Raw genomic sequence first — 22,348 nt, 5'->3', positions numbered from 1 at the left:
ACGACAACTCGTGTCCCCGTGATACCGCAGAAGCCAACTTTAATTATTGCTCATCATGGAAACTCCCTGTATAATGTTCATTAGACTGTCTCTAACAATAGAATGTTGAGGACAACGGAATACATAATCTGCGGTTCATTTATAGTACTGAAATACTAACAGCAATTAAGGTCGATAAACCAAAGTCTATGTCAAAAACGTAATTCAAGAGGAAAAACGACAACATGAATAACGTGATATCATTTATGTGAATTTTTTAAACCACAAAACAATATGCAAGTACAAAAACATGGGTGGAAATGGTACAGAAAAGGGAGAGAGAGAAGGAATGAAAAGGCTTTAATCATAGAGTAACATTTCACTTCCTTTTTAATTTCACTTCCTTTTTAAAAGTGTTATCTGAAGCAAATATGGCAAAATGCTAATATATATTAAATCTGAGCTGTGCATAGGGGTATCTGTGATATTATTTCATGTGTGTTTCACAATAAAATATTTTAAGCACATTTCTTAGGGGAAATTTCCCATTTAGGGTCTGACTCCCAAGACCTTTCGGAGGGCAGAGATGTCATCCGACCCAGCACCGTATCCTTAGGCATGTATGTAGCATAATGCCAAGTGCTCAAAAAAAATGGCTACTGAGTCAACACATGATCTACCATCGCCAGTCAGGCCTGACCCTGAATTTTTGTATCCTTATGAGATTTCCATCTGCCTCCTCATAGCAGCTGCATAACTGGCTCATTAACACACCCTGCATGCTATGCTCAAAACTGCCTCTATCCCAATACTGCAGCTCACACTCCAGGAAACAAGACATCCCCTCCTCAAGAAGAGAAGGGTATACATTCACAAGTTGGGGCATTTCCCTGGGTGTTGGTTGCACCACAGGCATGGTGATGAGATGGGGCTGTTGCCCTCCAAAGCTTTTAGTCTTGTTTCAGCAGACTTTCCAGAAACCATGATTTTCTAGAGGACCAAAGACCATGGGAAAGTGTAAGTGAGTAGATGGTAACAGAAGGCTATTTTTGACTTACACTCTTTGATAAATAAGTAGGTGAGGGTTAGCATGACCGTGTGGCCGCTGTACAGATAGTCCCCACACATGTTGTGAGAGCCCGTGATGGACAAGCCACCTCCCGCAATGAGCTTCATTATTCTCCGCAGTTGAGCTTCCCAGTCTCCAAAAAGCTGGTGGAAAAAGAGAAAAGAAGATTCATTATTAGCCATGTGAAAAAGTGCTGTGATTACTATTCATAGCCAGAATTAAGCCTATTTTAAGACATACAAAATCCTCACCAGAAGTTTGTCTACTTGATATTTACCATGCCATGGGCAGACTTTGAAAAAAGTATGGGTTCACAGATGAATCATGTGGCTTCCAAACTTTCCTAAGGTTACCACTTTTCAAAGCACATTTCAGCAGATGTTTACTCAGTTTTTAAAAATGATACCTCTATCTCTGATTAAATAATTAATTTACTACAACTGTCATTTGGGGAAAATAAAATATAAATCTCTAGCAGCTAGAGGTTGAGGTAGTTAAACATATGAATATTTTTGGTATGTGAATTTTCAGAGACCACACTGAAACAAGTGATATGCCTTTAATCTTTTGAAATTATGTGGGTGCCATTAGACAATTTTCCAGATTACATATTAATCTATCTATCTATGATACAAGTCTGGGCTGGAAACTAGAATATTAAGTGGCTTGAACAATTCACTCATTGCAATTTTTACTTGACCTGTCAAGTAAAATGTGTGACTGTCTATATTTTATATATGTCAGCACTCTTAAACTCTGGTTGACCAACTTAACTACCATGATCCCCTTTTAACATTTGATAAATAAGCCAGCTTTGAGAAATATATTTCATTACAATTTCCCTTTAAAAAAAATTATCAAGGACAACCACTCTGGGTCCCCTCCCACTGTGGGAACTTTTCTGTCTTCTCAATAAATCCTGCTTTCTCAAAAAAAAAAAAAATTATCAAGACTTCTGGTTAACAATGGCAGGGATCACTGAATGTCCAATACAATAGAAGAAAACAGACCTGCACAAGCAAGACTCAGCATTATGAAATTTCAGAAACTGGAGACCAAGAAGAGACCCTAAAGCCTTCAGAGATTACAAATAAACTTTATACAAGGGATCATTAGAATAAGACTTTTTAAAAGCAACACTGGAAAACAGAAAACTTTGGAAAAATGCCTCACATTCTGAAAATGATTTCCAACTTAGAATTCTATACCTAGCCATACTACCACTAAGCATAAATTCAAGGATAAACTAAAGCCTTTTTCATAAATATCTGCCACTTAAAATATTTACCACTTATATACTCTTTTTTCAGGAATTAAAATATATGATTTACAAAGTAAGGGAGTAAACACAAAGAAAAGAAGACATGGGACTTGCTAGGATGCCAATGAAGGAGAGATAAAGAACTGTGCAGTGGCTCACGCATTTAGGCTGGAAAGCAAGCAGCCCTAATGCTACAGGGAGATGTCATCAAGACAATGAGATTAACAGAATACTCAATGCGCCTGATGGTAGGGAGTGAAGCGTCAAAACTTGGGGGAGAATAAGTACATGGAAAACTACTACAGCAAAAAGCAAGACAATTAGTAACTCTACAGGAAACAGAATACTGTTCAAAGAAGGAAAAGCAATTACAAGAACTATAAGACTTGGTTGTGAATAGCATTCACAGAGCTGCAATAATGTAAGCATTGGATATTGAGCTAAATAAAAGACAGAGAAGAACTACACAGGGAAGACAGGACAAGAAACTTGAATGTGTGTAGTGGAGATGGGGGAGAGGCCTGGGAGGGAAAAGCATGGAAGGACACAAATGCCTTGCCTTTCACAGCAGGAAGTCAATAACAGGGAATGTCTACATTCAAAAAGAACAGAGTAACAATATCCTGTGTCACTTACGAGACATGAGAGGAAACACATTTAAAAAAAAGTGAACAGGCAGGGTGGCTCACGCCTATAAACCTAGTATTTTGGGAAGCAGAGGTGAGAATATTGCCTGAACCCACGGGTTTGAGACCAGCCTGGGCAACCTGGTGAGATCGCGTCTCTACAATAAATCAAAAATTAACTGGGCACGGTGACGTGCACCTGTGGGTTCAGCTACTTAGAAGGTTGAGGCAGAAGGATCATATGAGAGCAGCAGGTCTAGGCTGTGGTGGCCATAAATGTGCTACCGCACAGCAGCCTGGGCAATGGAGTGAGACTCCAACTCAAAAAAAAGTTAAAAGATATGAAAAAACACCAGATTCAGATGAAAGAATTGCAAGAGAGTAGAAAAGGGGGCTAGTAGGGTCAAGGCCAGGGGACTACTGTTTTTTCACAAGTTATATAGAACCATTTATAACCTGAATGACTATATAAACATGCTATTTTTTAAAAATTTCAACTTGAAAGTTTGATCTAGTTCTGTCATAACAATGGATAATATAGCAACAACAACCAAAAAGGCTTGGGAATCTCTTCATTTTACATTATTTCAAATTGACCTCTGTTTTAGAAACTTTAAATCACATTCTTAAGGCAGTATCACCCATAATTTGTCCTCCCATTTTAGCAAGAAAATATTTGTGGGGAAACTGTATGTATTGGGAGAGAGGGGAGAAATTACAAAGTAAATATGGCACTGAGGAAAACAGCCAAAAGTTAATGTAGTATTTCTTACAGGTGTCCTTAAAGGCCCCAAGTTTCCTTTAAAAGAATCTTCCTATGTTTGCCAAACTTCTGCAAAGGGAAAGCCTCTTTAAGTGTAGTGGGAAACAGGAAAAGAGAAACACAAAAAGTTTCAATTGTGCTTTTTTTTTTAAAGTAAGATTTATTGAGAAGACAGAAAAGCTCCCACAGTGGGAGGTGACCCGAGGGGGTTGCCCTCAATTCTGTTTTAAAAGGCAAACAAAGTACAAGACAAATTACAAAGCAACTGCAGCAGAAACAAGTTACTGTCTTTATTGTGTACATAGCATACAGAAAATAAATAAGACCATCTTAGGAAGGAAAATTTATCAAAAGGCAAAAGATGTGACCAGACAGAGACATAAACTCTGTCAAACAAATAAAACATAAATGAACAGAAGCTCATTTTTGCCCATGTCAAATTAGCAAAGTTTTTTTTGTTTTAACTATACTCAGTTATCCCATTTTATTTACTTACTTATTTCAGTAGCTTTAGGGGTACAAGTGCTTGTTGGTTACATGGATGAACCGTATAGCGGTGAAGAAGACTGTAAGTATACACCCAATACCCAAACTAGTGATTCATTGCACCTGATAGGTAATTTCTAATCCCCTACCTGCCTCCCACCCTCCCTCAAGTCTAGATTTTTTAAAAAGCCAATGATAAGCCAGGTACAATGCCAAACAGCTAGTTTAAATGGAGGAGCTGAGGTGGAGGCAGTGGTGGTTTACAAAGCAGATCAGGAAAGAGCAGGCCTGGAACAGACACCCATTTGCAAAATCATAGCTCTTGAAATGATTTGCTGTGTGATCTCTGGCAGCTGAGCCATTCTAAATGTTGATGTTCTCATCTACAATTTGAGGGGGATATATTACCACTGGCAACATCCTCTGAGAAAACAGTCATCAATAGTTCATCAGCAATTGAAGTAGCTATAAGCTCTGACCCAGTTACATTGCTTCTAGGAATCTATCTCAAAGAAAAGATCGCGAATATAAAGAAAAGCTTTATGTATAAAAAATATCCCACTGTAACACTAAAAAAGCAACAGGCCCGGCATATTAGCTCATAACTGTAATCCCAGAGCTTTGAGAGGCAGAGGTGGGAGAATTGCTTGAGGCCAGGAGCTCGAGACTAGCCTACACAATATAGCAGGACCTCATCTCTACACAAAATTTTAAAAATTAGCCAGGCATAATGGTGCATGTCTACAGTCCCACCTACTCGCCCAGATGTTCAAGGCTGCAGTGAGCCACTGTACTCCAGGCTGGGTGATAGCAAGACCCCAACTCTAGGGGAAAGAAAAAAAAAAAAAGCAACTAACTGGAAACAACCTAAATAGGAACTGTTCAATAATTACTATTCTGCTCATCAAAGCCTGGTCTAGGGACAGTATGGCAACATAGGGCACCCGCTGTAAATACACTTTCAGGTCCCAAGCTTGACCTATGACCTACTGAATCAGAATCTAAAGTACGCTAAAGTTAGAGAAGCCCTGAACCAGGTTTAATATATCATAAAACAATACACTTACAATGATTGTGCAGTAAGTTTAGATGGGAAATATTTTTCTCTATTAAGAGGGGGAAAAAACCCAGAAAATAAAATGTTTGGTAATTATAACTATTTTTTTAATCAACAGATAAAGTCTAGAATGTAGTATATAAACTGTCAACAGAGCTAGCATTGAAATTGGTAGGATTTCTCTCTGTCTCTGTTCTGGGGCTTCCCTTCCTCTCCTTTAGAGCTCTTTCTATCTGTACCCAGAGAACAATTCTGGGATTTATGTTGACTTTGAGTCTAGGCAGGAGACATGAGTGGGAAGAAGGGGGAAAAAGAACAAAACAAAACAGGAGGTTCACAGGTTGGATCTTTCATGCTTTGCATTTTGGTTTTCTTACCCGGTCTGCCTACTATCATTTACTTTGGAGTTCTCAAATAGCCTATATATGCTGCCCCGTGGTTTTTAGCTGCATTCAGTGGGTAAGAAAGAATGGAGTGTGCTTACTCCACTGTAACTAGAATTGGAAGCTTGCCTACCAGTGGTTTTGAAAGTCCATTTGTGAAAGCAGAGATAATTCAAGGAGCACTCAAATAACAACTTTCAGTGAATACTACAGAGTTGTGACAAGAATTCTCACATCTACACTTCTATGTGAATCATAGTCCTCCAGGGTCATAGAAAAGTTTCTGCTTTCGGCATTAGGAAAAAAAGGTAATTTTCTTTAAATTCTAAAGAAATTAAGTAAATTGGTCAAATCACTTAAGTAATATCAAAGCAGAGAAAGCAACTCGGAGAAAGGAGAAAAAGGCCTCTGAATGGGTCATACCATCATGTACATGTAAAACCAGTGAGACTCTGGTTATGAAAAAGCAGACTTTCCCATGCTGACTAACACAGTGTGCTGAGGACAGTGTGTTTGCCACTTTTCAGTGTGCAGACTGCTTTTGCAAACTTCATTTGCAGAACAGGGGCATTTACTGCACTTAACACCCCCACCCCCACCCCCCGTAATGGAAGAAGGAGGAGAACCTGGAACTAAAACTCATTAAATAATGCTACGCAAATCAGTGGCTTAGTAAGGCTTTGATGGAGACCTGAGAGTAAGAGCTAAGGCACAGAAATGCGATTTAAAATAATCCTTGACCCTCACTAATGCTGCAGCTTAGAGCAGCCCAGAAAAATCAGCATGGCAGAGGCAATCTCAGACCTAGCCCCACTGATGGAGCTGGGATCGGGACCCAAGTTCTCTGACTCCTTAGATGTAGCTATTTGCAAAACGATGGGCAGCCATGTGCACCCAGCCAGGACCTCACGAGCTTGGACAAATCAGGAACTGCATTCGAGGGGAAACCTTCCAAAAACTGGAATTTTTAAAATAAAAATTGTGTATTTATTCTTACATGTTTATTTTTTTTTTTTTTAATTATTTTTATTTTGGGTTGGAGTCTCACTCTGTCACCCAGGCTGGAATGCAGGGACTACCACAGCCTCGACATGCTGGGCTCAGGTGATTCTTCTGCCTCAGCCTTCCAAGGAGCTGGAACCATAGGCACATGCCACAATACCTGGCAATTTTTTGATTTATTGTAGAGACGAAGTCTTACCAAGTTACCCAGGTTAGTCTCAACCCCCTGGGCTCAGGCAATCCTCTCACCTCTGCCTCCCAAAGTACTAGGATTATAGGCATGAGCACCATGCCAACCTGGCCTATTCTTACGTGTTGTTTCAGTCACCTTCAAAGTACTCTCCGTTTGATGCAATACACCTATTGAGATGCTTTTATCACTGCTTAAAATGGTTTTTTAAGCTTGTCAATTTTGATGCCTTTTAGGCCTTTAGCCATTTTTGTTTCGCCTCTTCCACATTGACAAAATGTTTCCCTTTAAGGACTTTTTTCATCCAGGGAAACAAACAACAACAAAAAAGTCATTCAGGGTGAGATCAGGTAAATATGGAGGCTACGCTAGTTTTTTTGGTCATTCAGTCAGTGCAGTGTGAGCAGGTGCACTCGTAAATCACCCATCATGAAATGGTCAAATGTGTTGAAAAAATCTCCAAAAAACAAAATTCACTGAAGCTGAGTGTAGTTTCTCACAACAACTAGTTGGTGCACTGATGCCGATGGGTCCCTAGAACACTTACCTAATGAGGGAAACCTGTACTACAAAGAGTCCACCCTCCAAAAAAACTCGTACATATAATGTAACTTTTCCTTCAGTAGCCTAGGTACCTTGCAGAAGTGATATCATGCTATTCCAGCTTCCATGAACAGCCGGGCATCCTTCAAAGTACTCATTCATTCATTCATATGTTCATTCATTCAAGGAGTCTACCTACAAGGACAAATTATTTGGTCTTCCTCCTGAAGAACAGTCTTCCTCCAAAACAGAAAGTTGTTTATCATTCATGAAATGTCAAAAAACAACAACAAAAAAGTTTCTCTTAAACACTCAGACCAAAGATCAGACCTGACAAAGGAATCAAGCAGCAGGAACAGGAAGAGGATCAGAAGTATCCTCAACAACCCGTATCTTCAGCAGCCTGCAACTGAGGAACATGTGCCACACACTGCAGTCTCCCTTAACGTCAGCTCCCCAAACCACCTAAAACTGCAAAATTACGCCACTTCCCAAATTTCAACTGGCAAAAGCCTCCTAATCAATGACGATGGACACTTAAGAACGAGCTTAAGTTATGAATGTCCTTCAGCCTGACCTTGAAGCCCCCACTGGAAAGGTCCTGCATTTGAAAGTGTGAGAGATGTTTTGGATTTCACATCAGCAAGGAGAGACTCAAAGATGTCCCCTATGATTTCTCCTGCCTTCTTTTACTGCTACTAGTTGGGCAGTAAAAAAAGGAGCAGTGGGGTGCTTTTACAAAATAAAACAATACCTTTTGTTTATATTGAGATTTCAACCATTTAACAGCATTTTCTCATCAATTATTTCATTGTATTCTCATAAGCATGCCAATGGTGAAGGCACATGTTACTATGCTCATGTAACAGGGAGGCTCTTGGCCCCTAGATGATGCCACACACAGTGACTCAGTCTTATCTCTGGGCCAAACAAGTTTGCTTTTAGGTCCCTGGGAAGAGCCTGCTACCGTTGCAAACATCTTTCTAAACAACAAGGACAATGTCCAAGGCTGGACAATGTCTCCAGGTGCATTTTTTGTCATTGCTGTTCTAATGAAATTTAAACAACTTTACGTATGTCACTTAAATACATAGTTGAATACTTAAGACAATGCTTTATTATCCACTAATGATCTATTTTTGTAAGTGTATTTTCTGTTGAATTCAAACTTCCCCATCTCTACTGTTTTTTTTTTTCTATTTATTTTTTAGATGAAAGGGTTACATGTACAGGTTTGTACATAGGTATGCTGTGTAGGTGAGGCTTGGGTTTCTATTGAGCTTGCCACCCATATGGTAGGCATGGTACTCAATGGGTAGTTTTTCTTTCTTTAGGAGTCCCCAGTGTCTGTTGTTCCCCAGTTAGGTCCATGTGTATTCAGGTTTAGCTCCCACTTATAAGTGAGAACATGTGGCACTTAGTTTTCTGTTTCTGTGATAATTCACTTAGGATGTTGGTCTCTAGCTGCATCCATGTTGCTGCAAAGGACATGATTGTGTCCTTTTTCATGGCTGCATAGTATTCCATGGTCTATATGTACGACAGTTTCTTTTCTTTTTTTTTCTTTCTTTTTTTGAATTGGAGTCTTACTCTGTCACCCAAGCTGGAGTGCCATGGCACACTTATGGCCACCCCAGCATCGACCTGCTGGGCTCCGACAATCCTTCTGCCTCAGTCTTCCAAGTAACCAGAACTACAGGTGTGTGCTATCACACCCAGCTAATTTTTAAATTTATTGTAGAGACAAGGTCTCGCCAAGTTGCTCAAGCTGGTCTCAAACCCATGGGCTCAGGCAATTCACTTGCTTTGGACTCCCAAAGTGCTGGGATTACAGGCTGAGCAACTGAGCCTGTCCTAATGACATTTTCTTTATTCCGTCCACTGTTGGTGGGCACTTAGGTTGGTTCCATGTTTTTGCTATTGTGAATGGTTCTGAGATAAACATACGAGAGGGGGTGTCTTTTTGGGAGAATGATTTAAGCTTCTTTGGGTATATACTCTGTAGTGGGATTGCTAGGTCAAATGGTAAATCTTTTCTTTGAGAAATCTCCAAACTGCTTTTCACAGGGGCTGAACTAGCTCACAATCCCAACGACAGTGTATGAGCATTCCTTTCTTTAAAAGTTATTTCTATGGAAATCTTTCACAAACAAATTGTACATTTTCTGCCTTAGACAAGGCATTCTTAATTTGTTACTTTCCTTGCTTTATATTGTGTTGTGCTGGTCTTCAAGATCACTTCACAGGAACAACGAGCACAAATCCAACCCCAAAATCCAGCTTTGAACTACCATGAGGTGGCTCTAGACAAACCATTTTACCCATTCTAGCCTCAATTTTCTCAACTGTCAAATGGCAAGAATATATCCTCATCGTTAATCCCTACCCACCAAAGCCAGATAATGTTTATATAAATGATTGTTAAAATATAAAATGTTATACAAATTTAAGACAGCATTACTTTTTCTTTTCTTTTTTTTTTTTTTTTTGAGTCAGTCTCATTCTGTTGCCCAAGCTGGAGTGCAACGGTATGCTCATAGCTACTGTAACCTTGACCTGCCTGGCTCAGTCAACCCTTTGACCCAGCCTTCCAAGTCACTGGAACTACAGGTATGCACCACCATGCTTGGCTAATTATTTTGATTTATTGCAGGGACAAGGTCTCACCAAGTTGCCTAGGCTGGTCTCAAATCCCTGGGCTCAGGCAATCTTCTTACCTCCCTCTGCCTCCCACAGTGCTGGGATTACAGGCGAGTCACTATGCCCAGATAAGGCAGTATTACTTAATAATCCAAGTTTAGTCAATCATTTGGGGGGTTCTGAAGTGAGAATTCAGTGCCTGATAGGCAACAAGTGGATGACGTTCTTTAAATACAAACCCTGCGACAGGCTCATTTGGGGTCATCTCTTGGACACTTGAGAGACTTAGTTCTGAGTTCCTTCTCCATATGGTAATCACTCCACTCCTGGGAAAATGTGGTTTTACCACAAACATTATATTTACCACAAATTCTCTGAAGTACAGTGATTTCACTGTGCATGCCTCTTAGAACTCATATACACAACTTTTCAAAAGACTTTCCTTCATTCAGCTCTGAAGAATTAGACTATCTGCATCTCTTCATTCCCAAATGTATCCATCAATTCTTATACTAAGCAGGCTTCTTTTGTGGGGTTGAAGGGTGTCTCTAAGTAATTATCAGCAATAAAACACTAATCTTTCACCAGCTTCTCCTTCCCCGAGCAAAAACTTTAAAAATTTTTCATAGCTTCTAACAAGGAGACTTATCAAAGGCTTCGTAAAACCTTAAGTAAAAGTCAGCTGTAGACTTCCACTCCCATATTCTTATTTATCACATTAAAGAAATACAGAATTTCAGTTAGACAAGATTTCCTGTTAACAAAATTACACTGACCTTAAGTGTTGGGGGAGCCTTCAGCCTATCTGCTCATGAAGTGAGACTTGCAAATAATAACAATAATAATAATAATAATAAAAGAAAATTGACCCTAGTTTGTTATTTTGAAAATTTTTGAATCCAAAGAATAGTATAACAAACACTCATAGACTCTTCACTTAGGCGCACTAATTATCACCATTTGGTCAAATTTTTTCTCCTTTTTCCTGGGTCATTCAGAATAAATTGAATACATAATAACACCTCACTTCTAAATACAAAAACAAGAAACTTCTCTTCCAAAATTACACTCACCAAGTTTAGCGATGGTACAACACTATGACACTTAACAGACAGTCCACATTTATCGATGTGACAGTCCCAACAGTGTCCTCTAGAGCTCCCCTCCCTAATCTAGGTTCCAGTCAGATAACACGTATTGAGGTTACTTGCCCTGACTTCTTGGTCTACCACAGTTTCTCGGTCTTTGTTTTTTTTTTTTTAAATTTTTTAATGACATTGACATTTCTGAAGAGTCTAGTCTGGTTTCCTTACAGAATATCCCTCAATTTGACTTTATCTGAATGTTGCCTGCTGTTAAAATTAAGGTTAAACATTGTTGGCAGGACTATTACAGAGATGATGTTATGTTGTTCTCAATGCATCACATTCAGGAGCACCTGATATCACCTGTCCTGCCTCTGGTTTGATCACTTGCTATGGGAGTGCCTGCTGCATTCCTCCACTACATATATACATCTGCCCTTTTATAATTAAAAGGAAGCTGGGTTCGGTGGCTCAGCCTGTAATCCTGTGCCTTTGGGAGGCTGAGGTGAGTGGATTGCCTGAGCCCGCGGGTTCGAGACCCGTCTGGGCAGCGAGACCTCATCTCTATAATAAATCAAAAAATCAGCCGGGCATGGTAGCGCATGCCTGTAATTCCGGCTACTCGGAAGGCTGAGGCGGAAGGATCACCGGAGTCCAGTAGGTTGAGGCTGCGGTGGCCGGGAGCGGCCACTGCACTCCAGTCTGGGCAACCGAGTGAGACTCCAACTCAAAAAAAAAAAAAAAAGGAAATCTGTGATTTTTTGAAATTATGCAAATATTATGAACCCCCCTTCACTCAAAGGCATTAGCATCCATTGATCATTTTGAATTATAATCCTTAAATTATTACTATAATGTTTGTAAAATGGTGATTTTTCTATTTCTAAAACTTCTTTCATTAGTTTCACTATTTTATTAATAACTATTGCTAATTACTTTTTCCTCTAAAGAGCTCCCCTCCACTAATTTAAGTGCATTTTATTGATCTGTTATAATCCAATACCATCATTATTCTTGATGTACTGAACACTATAAGATGCACACATTGTGTCAAACGTGACCGGTGGGAACTCCTCAAGAGGATAATGTGGCTTTTGAATGGAACCTAACTGGCAGCCTCTAGTGTCTGGGTAGCTCTGGAAATCCTTCCTTGAAATTAAAATCTTTTTGTCCACCTATCTTTACTCTGACACAATGGATACTGCTTAATATAGAGTCACAAACTGTCATCTCTGAGGCTCTTGGGATTCCTCGGCAAATGCTTCCTGACTCTGGTGACCTTATCAAGCTAGATGGCTGCTGACACTGAGAAAATCTTTCTCACCTTCCCAATGCCTCCTAAACATGGCCCTCTCTGTCCTCATCTGTAATTCAGAAAACCATGCAAAAGTACCACCTGTCACCCTCATGGGAGATTCTAAGAACAAAGACTTGGCCAAACTTCTTGCCTCTGCCACTTAGTACCTATGAGACATTAGGTAGGTCATATAACTCTGTACCAGCTGCAATTTCTTCCCACTCACTGTTGTGAGAATTAATGAAAACAAAACATTTAGAATCACATCTCACACAAACAAGTGCACATAATTTGATACTACTGTAATTCCACATCCCCCCCCTCCCAAACACCCAACTATCTGTATCACTGGAGAGAGATGCTTCTGAAAGACAGATGTGATCATATAGTGTCCCTTGCTAAAACCTTTCCTGGTTTTCTGTGGCCTATAGACAAAGCCCAAACTCCTTAGAAGGGCACCAGTGCCCTTCCGAATCTGCCCAAAACCTGCTGGTCTGGCTTTATCCCTGACCACTTGGCCCACAGGAACCCACATCCAGGAATATCTAATGTCAGATTTCCCAGATTCCCTTCCACACTCTTAGTTTTCTCTACCTGGCAAACTCCTCCCCTCTCCATTTCCACTTGGAAAACTCCTCCTCCTCCTGAGAGGTAGCTCAGAGGCACCTCCACAGGGCAGCCAATGCTCCCAGCCAAGGTGCCTCTGGCTTCTGTGCTTCCATGGCAACAGGGCTCCACACAACTACTATAGGGAGTCTGAGGGCTGTCTGTGGGTTACATGTCTGTCATGGCTTCTGGATGTTCAGAGAGCAGGGGGCATTTGTGTATCTCAAAACTTGCCACTGTGTCCACACGAGGCAGGTTCTCTAGAAATGTGTGTTCAGGAAATACACAACCCGCTTGTTTATCAAATGAAATCTCATCAACAATCTGCTCGCCTCATAGTCTGGGAAACTGGTATCCTCTTTTCAGAAAGGAAACCATTTAGAAAGGCTAGGATTTATAAAATCATGTAAAAATGCATGATTAAAAAATGTTAGAGATAAGGAGACAGGAATAACTAATATAGAAACAGCATCATCAGAATTACCTAAGAAAATATACATAAAAGACTAAAATACTGAAATATTAATAGTAGATAGGGCCATGAGTGGTTTTTAGATCTTCCTCTTTTTGTATTCTTTCAATGTCTCCATAACAAATGTGCAGTTTCTTTAAAATGAAAAAAAATCTTTTTCTAAAGTGAGAGAAGTACGTTGCTACCTTTTTTATCCCCCTAAAAGGAAGAGAATAGCAGCAATGAGAGAAAAGGACAAGTGAAGAAAAGATTTGGGGATGGGAAAGGTTACTGGAAATCATATGCAAGAAATAACAAAAACATTGAGAACAAAAAAAAGAAAGAAAAAATTGTACTGACAGTAAGAAACTGGAAGGCAAGCAGAAAATTATACAAAATCAAGCACTGACAAATTAAGTTTCACACAATTCAACAGGATAACGCGAAGTTATTTTGGTAACAGAACACAAGCCATATTCTGAAATACTGGTAAGTTTAGCAGGAACTAACTGAAATATCAAACGTTGTCAGGGTGGAAGGCACTTGGAATACTCTAACTGCTACCTGAGAAAGAAAGGATGAACTAAAGAAGGCTATAAAATCCTACAGAGCCATGAGTCTTTTGCCTTATAGACTGAGCTTGTGCCAGCAGAGGGGCCCGGCGGCTCCATCCAGCTCCCAGCAAGTCAAAGGAGGTGCTTTGAGCTTTCTAATCCATGCACTGCAGAAAAGCTGACAGTGGCAGAGAGGAAGAGGAAGCTGCCCTACTGTTGCATTTGTATTGTATTATTCCACTGGGCAATCAGCCTCAGATGCCACCCAGACATAACCCCATGAAACCGGGTTGTGTTCACATGCGTTAGAGGCAAAATAAAAAACACGTCTTTCAAGTTCAAGAGAATCATTTCACTGAAAACTCCAAGTCAGATTAATGCATTAGTCAGCTAAGTGCCCCTGCTGTAATGTAACCTCTCTCTTCTGAAAGGTTTTCAAATCCAAGGTCACCATGGAGACCATAATACACACCCAAACATGCATCTCATTTTATTGTTTAGTCTCTAGTAAATTAACTCATGTGATTATTAAAATAAGACTTGAAAACAGTGTAAGTTATTTCTTCTTTTCCATTAGCATTAGCATTAGTCTGTCTGTTTATCTGGGAACTAGAGTAAGTTCTGTTTTATTTTTTAGGAGTCTGAAAGAAAAAAAAAAAAACTTTCCAACAAGAAGCTCGGAACACCAAATAATTCTCAAAAAATGTCTGCTCTTTAAAAAAAACCAGAATAATAAACAGTTGTAACAAGATGAGAAGAGGTTGTTTTCTGAACAGAACACATGCTCCTTAGAGAAAAGCTTTGAGAGTAACATGAGCTGATCAAAGTATCAAAAACTTGGCAACCTCCAGTGTAAGCCTTGCACGTGTATTCCCTGGGATATGGACAAGTGCTTCCCAGAAATTTGTAATCTAGAAACTGAACACACCTACTTTTTTTTCCCACTTCCTTTTCCCAGTGGCTTATCATTGTTGCAGTAACATTTATGGGAGGCATTTCCTCCCCAGCCTGATCGCCTTCCAGAATGATTTTCTCTCCAAGCTGTTACATTTTGTGAAGAGGACACTGTCATCAAATGAATAATCAATAAGATCAATTTTCATAATTCCTATCATATACTTGTTAGAACATTTTTCTTAGAAGCTGTGCATTTTGAGTATTGGCATTAAGGGATGTATTAGGTACAATAATTATGGGCTTTAATGGGATGGTGGAACCAAGTTTAAGTTCACATAACTGTGTCAAACAGGAAGCTGTATTCTAAAGCTCAACTTTCCTCCCTTATAGTTTAATGATGATTAACTGTTAGAGTATCCATCAACTAACGGGCCTTAATTGGTATTTCAAATCAATATCCAATTCTGGAAGCATTGTGTTTTCTATGTCCTGTCTCGTGACCCTTTTATCCATACCCACAACTTTAATCACCATCCAGAATATGATGATTCAAAAATATTTATTTTCTAGTCCTGATGTTTCCTTCAACTTTAGACTTATATTGCTAACTGTCTTGGATGCCACCACTTAGATAACTCACAGGTAACTTAAACTTTATGTGTTTAATCCAAAGGCATTAACTCTCTTTTTCTTGCTAACTTGTAATTAGCCCAGTGCCAAAATTCAGTCTTTGAAATCCTTTTCTTCTATCCTCATTTCCTACATGAAATCTATTGTAAAATTGCACCAAGTTGGCCTCTTAATTATTGCTCAAATCTGTTTCTTTCTGCCCATCTTTGGGGCCACCTGCTTAACTTTAGGTCCTTATTACAGCATTTTATACATTTACTACATAAGGCACAAGTTTGGGCCAGCTGATTTTAAGGTGCTTTCCACAAAGGCAGAGACTATCTACCTTGCCCTTCCCTGGTACTCTAGCATGAATAAGAGTCTAGGGTGGAAGAATAATGACAATGTCAAGGCCTCTTTCTGTAGAGCACTTTTCTCTGACAGAACCCCTATACACTGTCTCCCATCATGCCTACAATGCTAAACAGATGCTAAAAGTGTCATTAGCTCTGTTTTGCCAATAAAGGAATTTAGTCTCTGAGAAATTAAATGACCTGCCCAATGCATCTGCCATACAGCTAGTAAGTAGTTGTATAAGGCTGTCAAGACCCTGACCTCAGTGTTCTTGCTACTATCAGGTAAGTTTGTATTTTTACAGGGGTAATAAGTTCCCTCTCTGAACAATGGTTCAGATGGTGGTGATAATGTTCACACATCAAATAGAACTTTGGACCCAGTGACTATTAATGAGGTTCCTCTCAATTCTGATTTCCTTAGCCCCGGATATGGCATTAAAGTAGGTAAAGCTGTTCTCTGAGGTCTCCCTCTAGCGTCAACTTTCTCTTCCTTCTAATTCTGGTCCTCAGTGCAGCATTCTAGCTCTTGCTTGACCGTTCAATGTCAAGCTTGATCTGCCATTCGGTGGGCAGCATCAAGCCTCCAAGGCCTTTTCCAACATCAGATCTCTTTCTATTCTACTCGGGAGGTGTTCTTGCCAAAAAAAGTTAAAATTGAATTTAATTAAGTCTCTAGAGTCAACTTTCTGTTTAGAGGAAATAGGGAGGACAGAGAAACAAGCTAACCAACACCACAGAGAAACAAACAAATAAATACAGAATGTGGGATATTCTATACACAGGACGAATAATCTGATCTCTACAAGCTACTGGCAAGGAGGAAAACAGGGATAAAGGACAGCTTTAGAATTAAAAACTTAAGAGACAGAATGAGCAAATGTAATGTAAATACTTTGGATCCTAATTTATACAAACCAGCTGTAAAAGAATATATTTTAAGACAATCACGATAGTCTATGATCTGGTAATTGCCAGCATCAAAGAATTACTCTCCACTCTGTTGAATACTTACAGCATTATGGGTGAGCAAGAAAAAGTCCACTGTTTTTTAGGTGCATACTAAAGTATGTCGCAATGAAAGGACATTACCTGTGATCTGCTTTAAAACACTTCAAGAAGAAGAAGAAGAAAAAAAGAGATAGATGAAACATGTAGCACATCTTGATAACTACTGAATGTGGGTGTTGGGTATACGGGAATGGACTCCTTATACTAGTTGCGATACATTTGAAAATTTTCAGAATAAAAGACTATATTCTGAATTATTTCTTCCAAGAGTACTACTCTGCAAAAAAAATATTACATTTAGTAAAGCTTAACTAATACTTTTGCTAAGGTGTGCTAATATGTTCAAGAGTCTAGTTTCCAGAAGATCATCACAGAATAATGGCCCTAGTAGGAATTTCTGGCAACACAGTAAATGAGCAACATGTTTGAGTTTGGTTTTTGTGCACAGTTCCTTCTGCTACCTCTGCCTTTACTAAGAAAATCCACAAGCTATTCTTAGCCACAAGATCTCAGTTAGATACGATGATGACGTAAGTTGAATCTGTAAGTGTTCAATGGCTCACCATGGCTGGGCTTGCCAGCAACTAGGTGGTACAGCAGAAGTTCTCGAGGCTAGAACCAGAGTAGGGAGAAGGCTACACAGGACAGCCCCCTCAATATTGGATCCATCTGCAACATGTGCTTGGCTGAAATCCACATCTACCTACCCCTTGGTAGCAAAATTTCCCAATGCACAAACTTTGTAAGGAGTTGAACTAAACATAGGTATATATCCTAAACTGTCCGTTTATTACTGGAAACTTGCTGCTTATCAAGCTAGCCTCCCAGTAAGAGTCCACATCTCTGGATTCTCAATGACACCAAGATATTCCCTATAACCCAGGAGCTGCAGGTAAGTGCCTGAGAACTTTCATAGGGGATGAAACAGATGTGAGGGTGGCTCCTTTGAAAGGACTGAAGAAACTGCAAGAAGGAGAGTGCCAGGAGGTTGATAGAGAGGAGCGGAATGTTAGGAACATTCATTCTGTACAACAGCTTTTCCAGAGTTAAGAAAGGTGTGTGCAGCAAAAAAAAAAAAATAAAATAAATAAAACAGTTAAGTAAGAAACGAACCACCTCTGAGGGCATACGCAAAATCTGGAGGGAAGGGGGACCACAGCAGACATACAAAACTAAACGGTTCCAAAGTTTCATATGATAGAGCGACCACTTCAAAAATCCAGAGTGAGTTTTTGGGCCCTATATACACAGGTTCTATCTCTATCCAGAGAGAATCTCTCTGTTGGAAGGAACAAAAGTACCAAGGAGTGAGACCGCAAGTACTGGCTGTTTCACTAGCACAAAGAGATGATCTCAAACACACAATAGGATTCCATATTTTTTTCCCACCAAAATCAAAGAGAAAAAGTAGCCTCTTCTATTTCCCACTGCATTAAAGAGCTTTAATGCACATAAACAATTTTTAAAAATTAAATACCCTAATTATTTCATAAAATTTCAATAACCTCCCTGGTTAAAAATTATTCCAGGGTAAAAGTTAGAGGGTGAAGAATGTTATGTGAATCAGATGGAAAGGTAGAGAAAATAAGAGGAGAATAAAGTTTACTTTTAAGATGACTTTTATGCTACTAGAGACTCTAAAGTCAATAAGGCAATATGTAACTCCAGAGAACAGTGATCTTATTTAGGTTCGTGGAGGATTGCAAAGGGATAGGAATACTTTCTCTTGCTTGCTCGGCTATCGGGATTAATAGAAAGAAGGAAAATGGAATAAATATCATTTGAAATTGAGCTTTCCCTCTAAGAGAGGGAGACAGCATATAAAAGCTTCTGGATATGTGTCAAGGAAACAAATGCTATTTTAAAAGTTTGGCAGGAAACCAAAGAGCTACACCCACACACAAGCTTAACTGCTTGCAACACGCTAACTAGACCACATACTTCCCCAGCTGGGAGGCATTGGCAGGGCGTGGAAATTCTGAGAAGGGTGGGGCTGCCTAGCCATACTGCTTAGTACCATTCCCAAATGAAGGAGGAAGGACTCAACAGTATTCTGAAGAAACGTCCAGCTTAGGCAGTAGTGAAAGGACCCCAGGGTAAGACGAGAAACAAACAAAAAGGGAAATTGCAGTGAGAAATAGTTTACCTTCGGAGAACAGTTGAAATGCATACCAGGTACTGGGAGTGTAGTTACATACATTGTAATACACCGATACAGGTACAGCGTGCCAACTATGCAGAAAAATCTTCTGCTAATAATAGACCTAGAAAAAGGGAAAAACAGGGCAGATTCTCAGTCAAGAAAGTCCACAGGTTCATTTATTTTAAGTTTTAATGACCCAACCAAAAACAAAAACCCAAAAACCGATTTGAGAGCATGAAACCAGAATGTTGTAACTGTAAGTAATAACAGATTGAGACAAGGATGTTCAGAATAGCGCTGGGTTTAAAAAAAAAAAAATTAACTGACCAAAAAAGTTTAAATTGCTCTGTATTGCTATTAATTAGGTTTCATAAGACCTTAAACCTGAAAGGATATTCAACTGATGTACAAGAGGAGCCCATTCTGATTGGTCAAAGCCTACTCAGTATCTGTGGTTAAACATTTAGAAAATATCTTTTCTGTCATAAGAAGGAAGATCTTTAGAAAATCAGAATGACATTAGAATAAGAACTTAAAACTTTTATGCCATTTAATGAGTCAAAGACATTAAACAATTTTATTCATACTTCCTAGAAACTGATTATCTGAGGCAACATGTGAGAAGAAAAGAGTCTATCTGAAGGACAGCACTCAACTCCCATCCCACTCCCTGATTACTATGTGGCCATGGGATAGACTACTTCTCAGAATTTTAATTTCCTAATCAGTAAAACAGGGATAGTAACATTAGAAGTAATGTATGGAAAATTCCTACCATATAAAAGGCACAAATGGTAGTTATTGAATGTATAGTATGTAGGTGAGTAAAAATTAGAAATAGTTTTAATTAGTGGTTCTAATGAAAATTATTGATATATACATAGATATTGAAGTTATTTGATATATATGCATATTATAATCTATAGAGATATATATACATATATATGCACACGCATATTGCATTTTGAGTTTGATAACTTCTATTATTAAATTCTGCATAAATTAGTGCAAACTGACTTCACTAAAGAAAACCTTAGTGCACTATCAGACAAGAACATTCCTTCCCCCTCCACCTCTCCCTTGTTCTACCACAGGTCAGAGTCATAGTCCTGTGGGTCTCCTCTTCTTCAATTTTAGGGGATACAGGTTTTCCTTGATCTGGGACAACCTGAGTTAAACAAGGAAAATACAGAAACAGGGGAGAGACCGTCCTCTTAGAATACTGAATGTTAAATCACTCTATAATCATAGGGTATATAGCTTTCTTTTTATGCAGGATGAGCATGCCTTCCGAGGAGTGATAGATAATTTGTCTCATTTATATTTTTTGTTTAAACAAGAATGAACAGATATGTTACTTGTGTGATTACAAATTAATTTTAAAAAAATTCATGCCGCTATGTTAGCATTTCATTCACACCTGCACAGTCCATGTATGTTACTTCAGTTTCATGAGTGGACTCTGGGTATATTTTGTCTTGTTACTTAGATTTCAGAAACTGGGTCAGAATTATTTGCTTTAAAAGCCATCTTTGCATATTTTCTCCTAGATAAGCTATGTATGCCACCTCCAAAGACAAAAATTTATTCAGCATAACGCTGTTTTGGAAAGGTATATGTCTCTAATTTCAAGTAAAATAAAAAGCACAATAAAATTAGACAATATAAAGAGTAAGATACTAGAGAAAAATATCAGCCTATAAATGTCTTTGCCAAGAAAACCAAAAAGGAAGAAGTAATGTGAATTTTACATTGTAAGATATAATGGTCATCTTTCTGAAAAAGAAAATGCCCTCTCTAGCCATACTGCTCAAACAAACAGAAATCTGCAATTTCACTTGAATTATATAAAAAAACACCTAAGACAGAAAACTGTCAGGTCTAGATCTGTTGAACTCTTTAGAGGAAGAATAATAAAACCACTATTTCTGGTAAAGACTGCTATCCAAGATCACATTGCCTGGTTATTTCATGGTTCACAAAAGGCACATTACACATACACACACACCATCCCAGTAACTATTTCCATATCTCAAACTTGAGTCACATGTGAGTACCAAGGAAATAATTTCAGAATCATCTGAGAATGAAGTATATAAAAAAGATAAAAACAGACAAATCCTTAAAATACTTTTTAAAAATTAAAACATTGAAAGTTCAGTCACATTTACTACTTGACTTGAAGTGAAAGTCAAATGAAGTTATCTATGAGAATTTGTCAATGTTAGCAATAAGGTGACACGGAAGCGGTTGTTTTAAGATTTTCTGATCTTTGGCATCTAGCATTTTTAAAATTAAGTTTAGAACGTTTTCAATGTATAATATGAATCAGATATTTCCTAGCACAACTTTAAAATGCAGATTATAAAAGTGCTTCAAGGGCCAGGTGTGGTTGCTCATGCCTGTAATCCTAGCACTTTGGAAGGCTGAGGCAGAAGAATCACGGAGCCCAGCATTTTTTCCAAGAGAAAAGAAAAACATACCTGACAATTTGATTATAAGAAAATACACAAGGTGTTGATACCTTATAGATAATTATTAAAACCTGCTAGAATAGCATGTTATGCTCAGTACAGATGGTGTTATTAAACTTTTTTAATATCCCTTATTTAAGAAGGAAAAGAGCTCAGAACTTGATTACAAATCAAATTAGGTTTAAAACAGTAGGACTACAATGTTTTTGGCATTTAGTACAATCATTTAAAATTCTAAAAGAAAAATGGTGAAAAAGAGAAATACGCTGAAAAGTAAAATTAAACTACTGGAAAGTTCATTTGTTTTCCCCACAAGTTGTCTCTTTCAACTAATCCATAGGAGGAAGACACATACAACTCTTGCAGTGCTCAGACCTAGTCTCCTAGCTCTATCTGAAAGCTGTCAGCCTTTAGAAACAAACAGGTCCTGACACATGACAGTAGAACTTAGCAACTATTCAAAACCAAGAGGCAAGAAACAAGAGAGAGCACATATCACTATAACACAGAACCAGGGAGACCCAAATCTCTGGAACAGTCATGGTAGCCAGTGCATGATTCCAATCTCTGATTAGTTGATTCAAGTTCTGAAACACAGACAATACACCATTGAGCTATATCTTTTTTTAACCACTAGTTCTACCTTTAACAAAGACTTCCTTAGTGATCTTGACCATTTCAATGAATTTCCTTGGAAGTTAGCTCCCATGCCGTCAAAAGATGACTAATGGGTTAGAATAAAACAGAAATGCTAGGAGATAGTACTAAGAATGGGCATCAGAATGGTCAATTTTTTTTCTTAATATAAGAGGTTGGAAAATGAAATAATTTTATTTGAGCCAAGTACCACACTAACAACAAAAGCAAAA

At 38.7% G+C, this 22,348-nt stretch overlaps 1 protein-coding gene across 4 annotated transcripts in view; it reads right to left on the bottom strand.

The window, feature by feature from the left end:
* SGMS1 (sphingomyelin synthase 1) overlaps nt 1-22,348 on the bottom strand; it is a 274,978-nt gene that overhangs the window by 4,932 nt on the left and 247,698 nt on the right. For all 4 annotated transcript variants that reach the window (XM_008070649.1, XM_008070652.1, XM_008070650.1 and 1 more), the window contains 2 exons: nt 19,009-19,126; nt 1,038-1,191 (listed from right to left, as the gene is read on the bottom strand). In XM_008070649.1, the coding sequence (XP_008068840.1) occupies nt 1,038-1,191; nt 19,009-19,126 (272 nt within the window). The remainder of the gene's footprint in view (nt 1-1,037; nt 1,192-19,008; nt 19,127-22,348) is intronic.

The sequence above is a fragment of the Carlito syrichta genome, unplaced genomic scaffold (genome assembly GCF_000164805.1).
Source record: "Carlito syrichta isolate Samal-C Ts95f unplaced genomic scaffold, Tarsius_syrichta-2.0.1 Scaffold313881, whole genome shotgun sequence".
NCBI classification, from domain to species: domain Eukaryota; kingdom Metazoa; phylum Chordata; class Mammalia; order Primates; family Tarsiidae; genus Carlito; species Carlito syrichta.
This window is presented reverse-complemented; position numbering and strand designations above follow the sequence as displayed.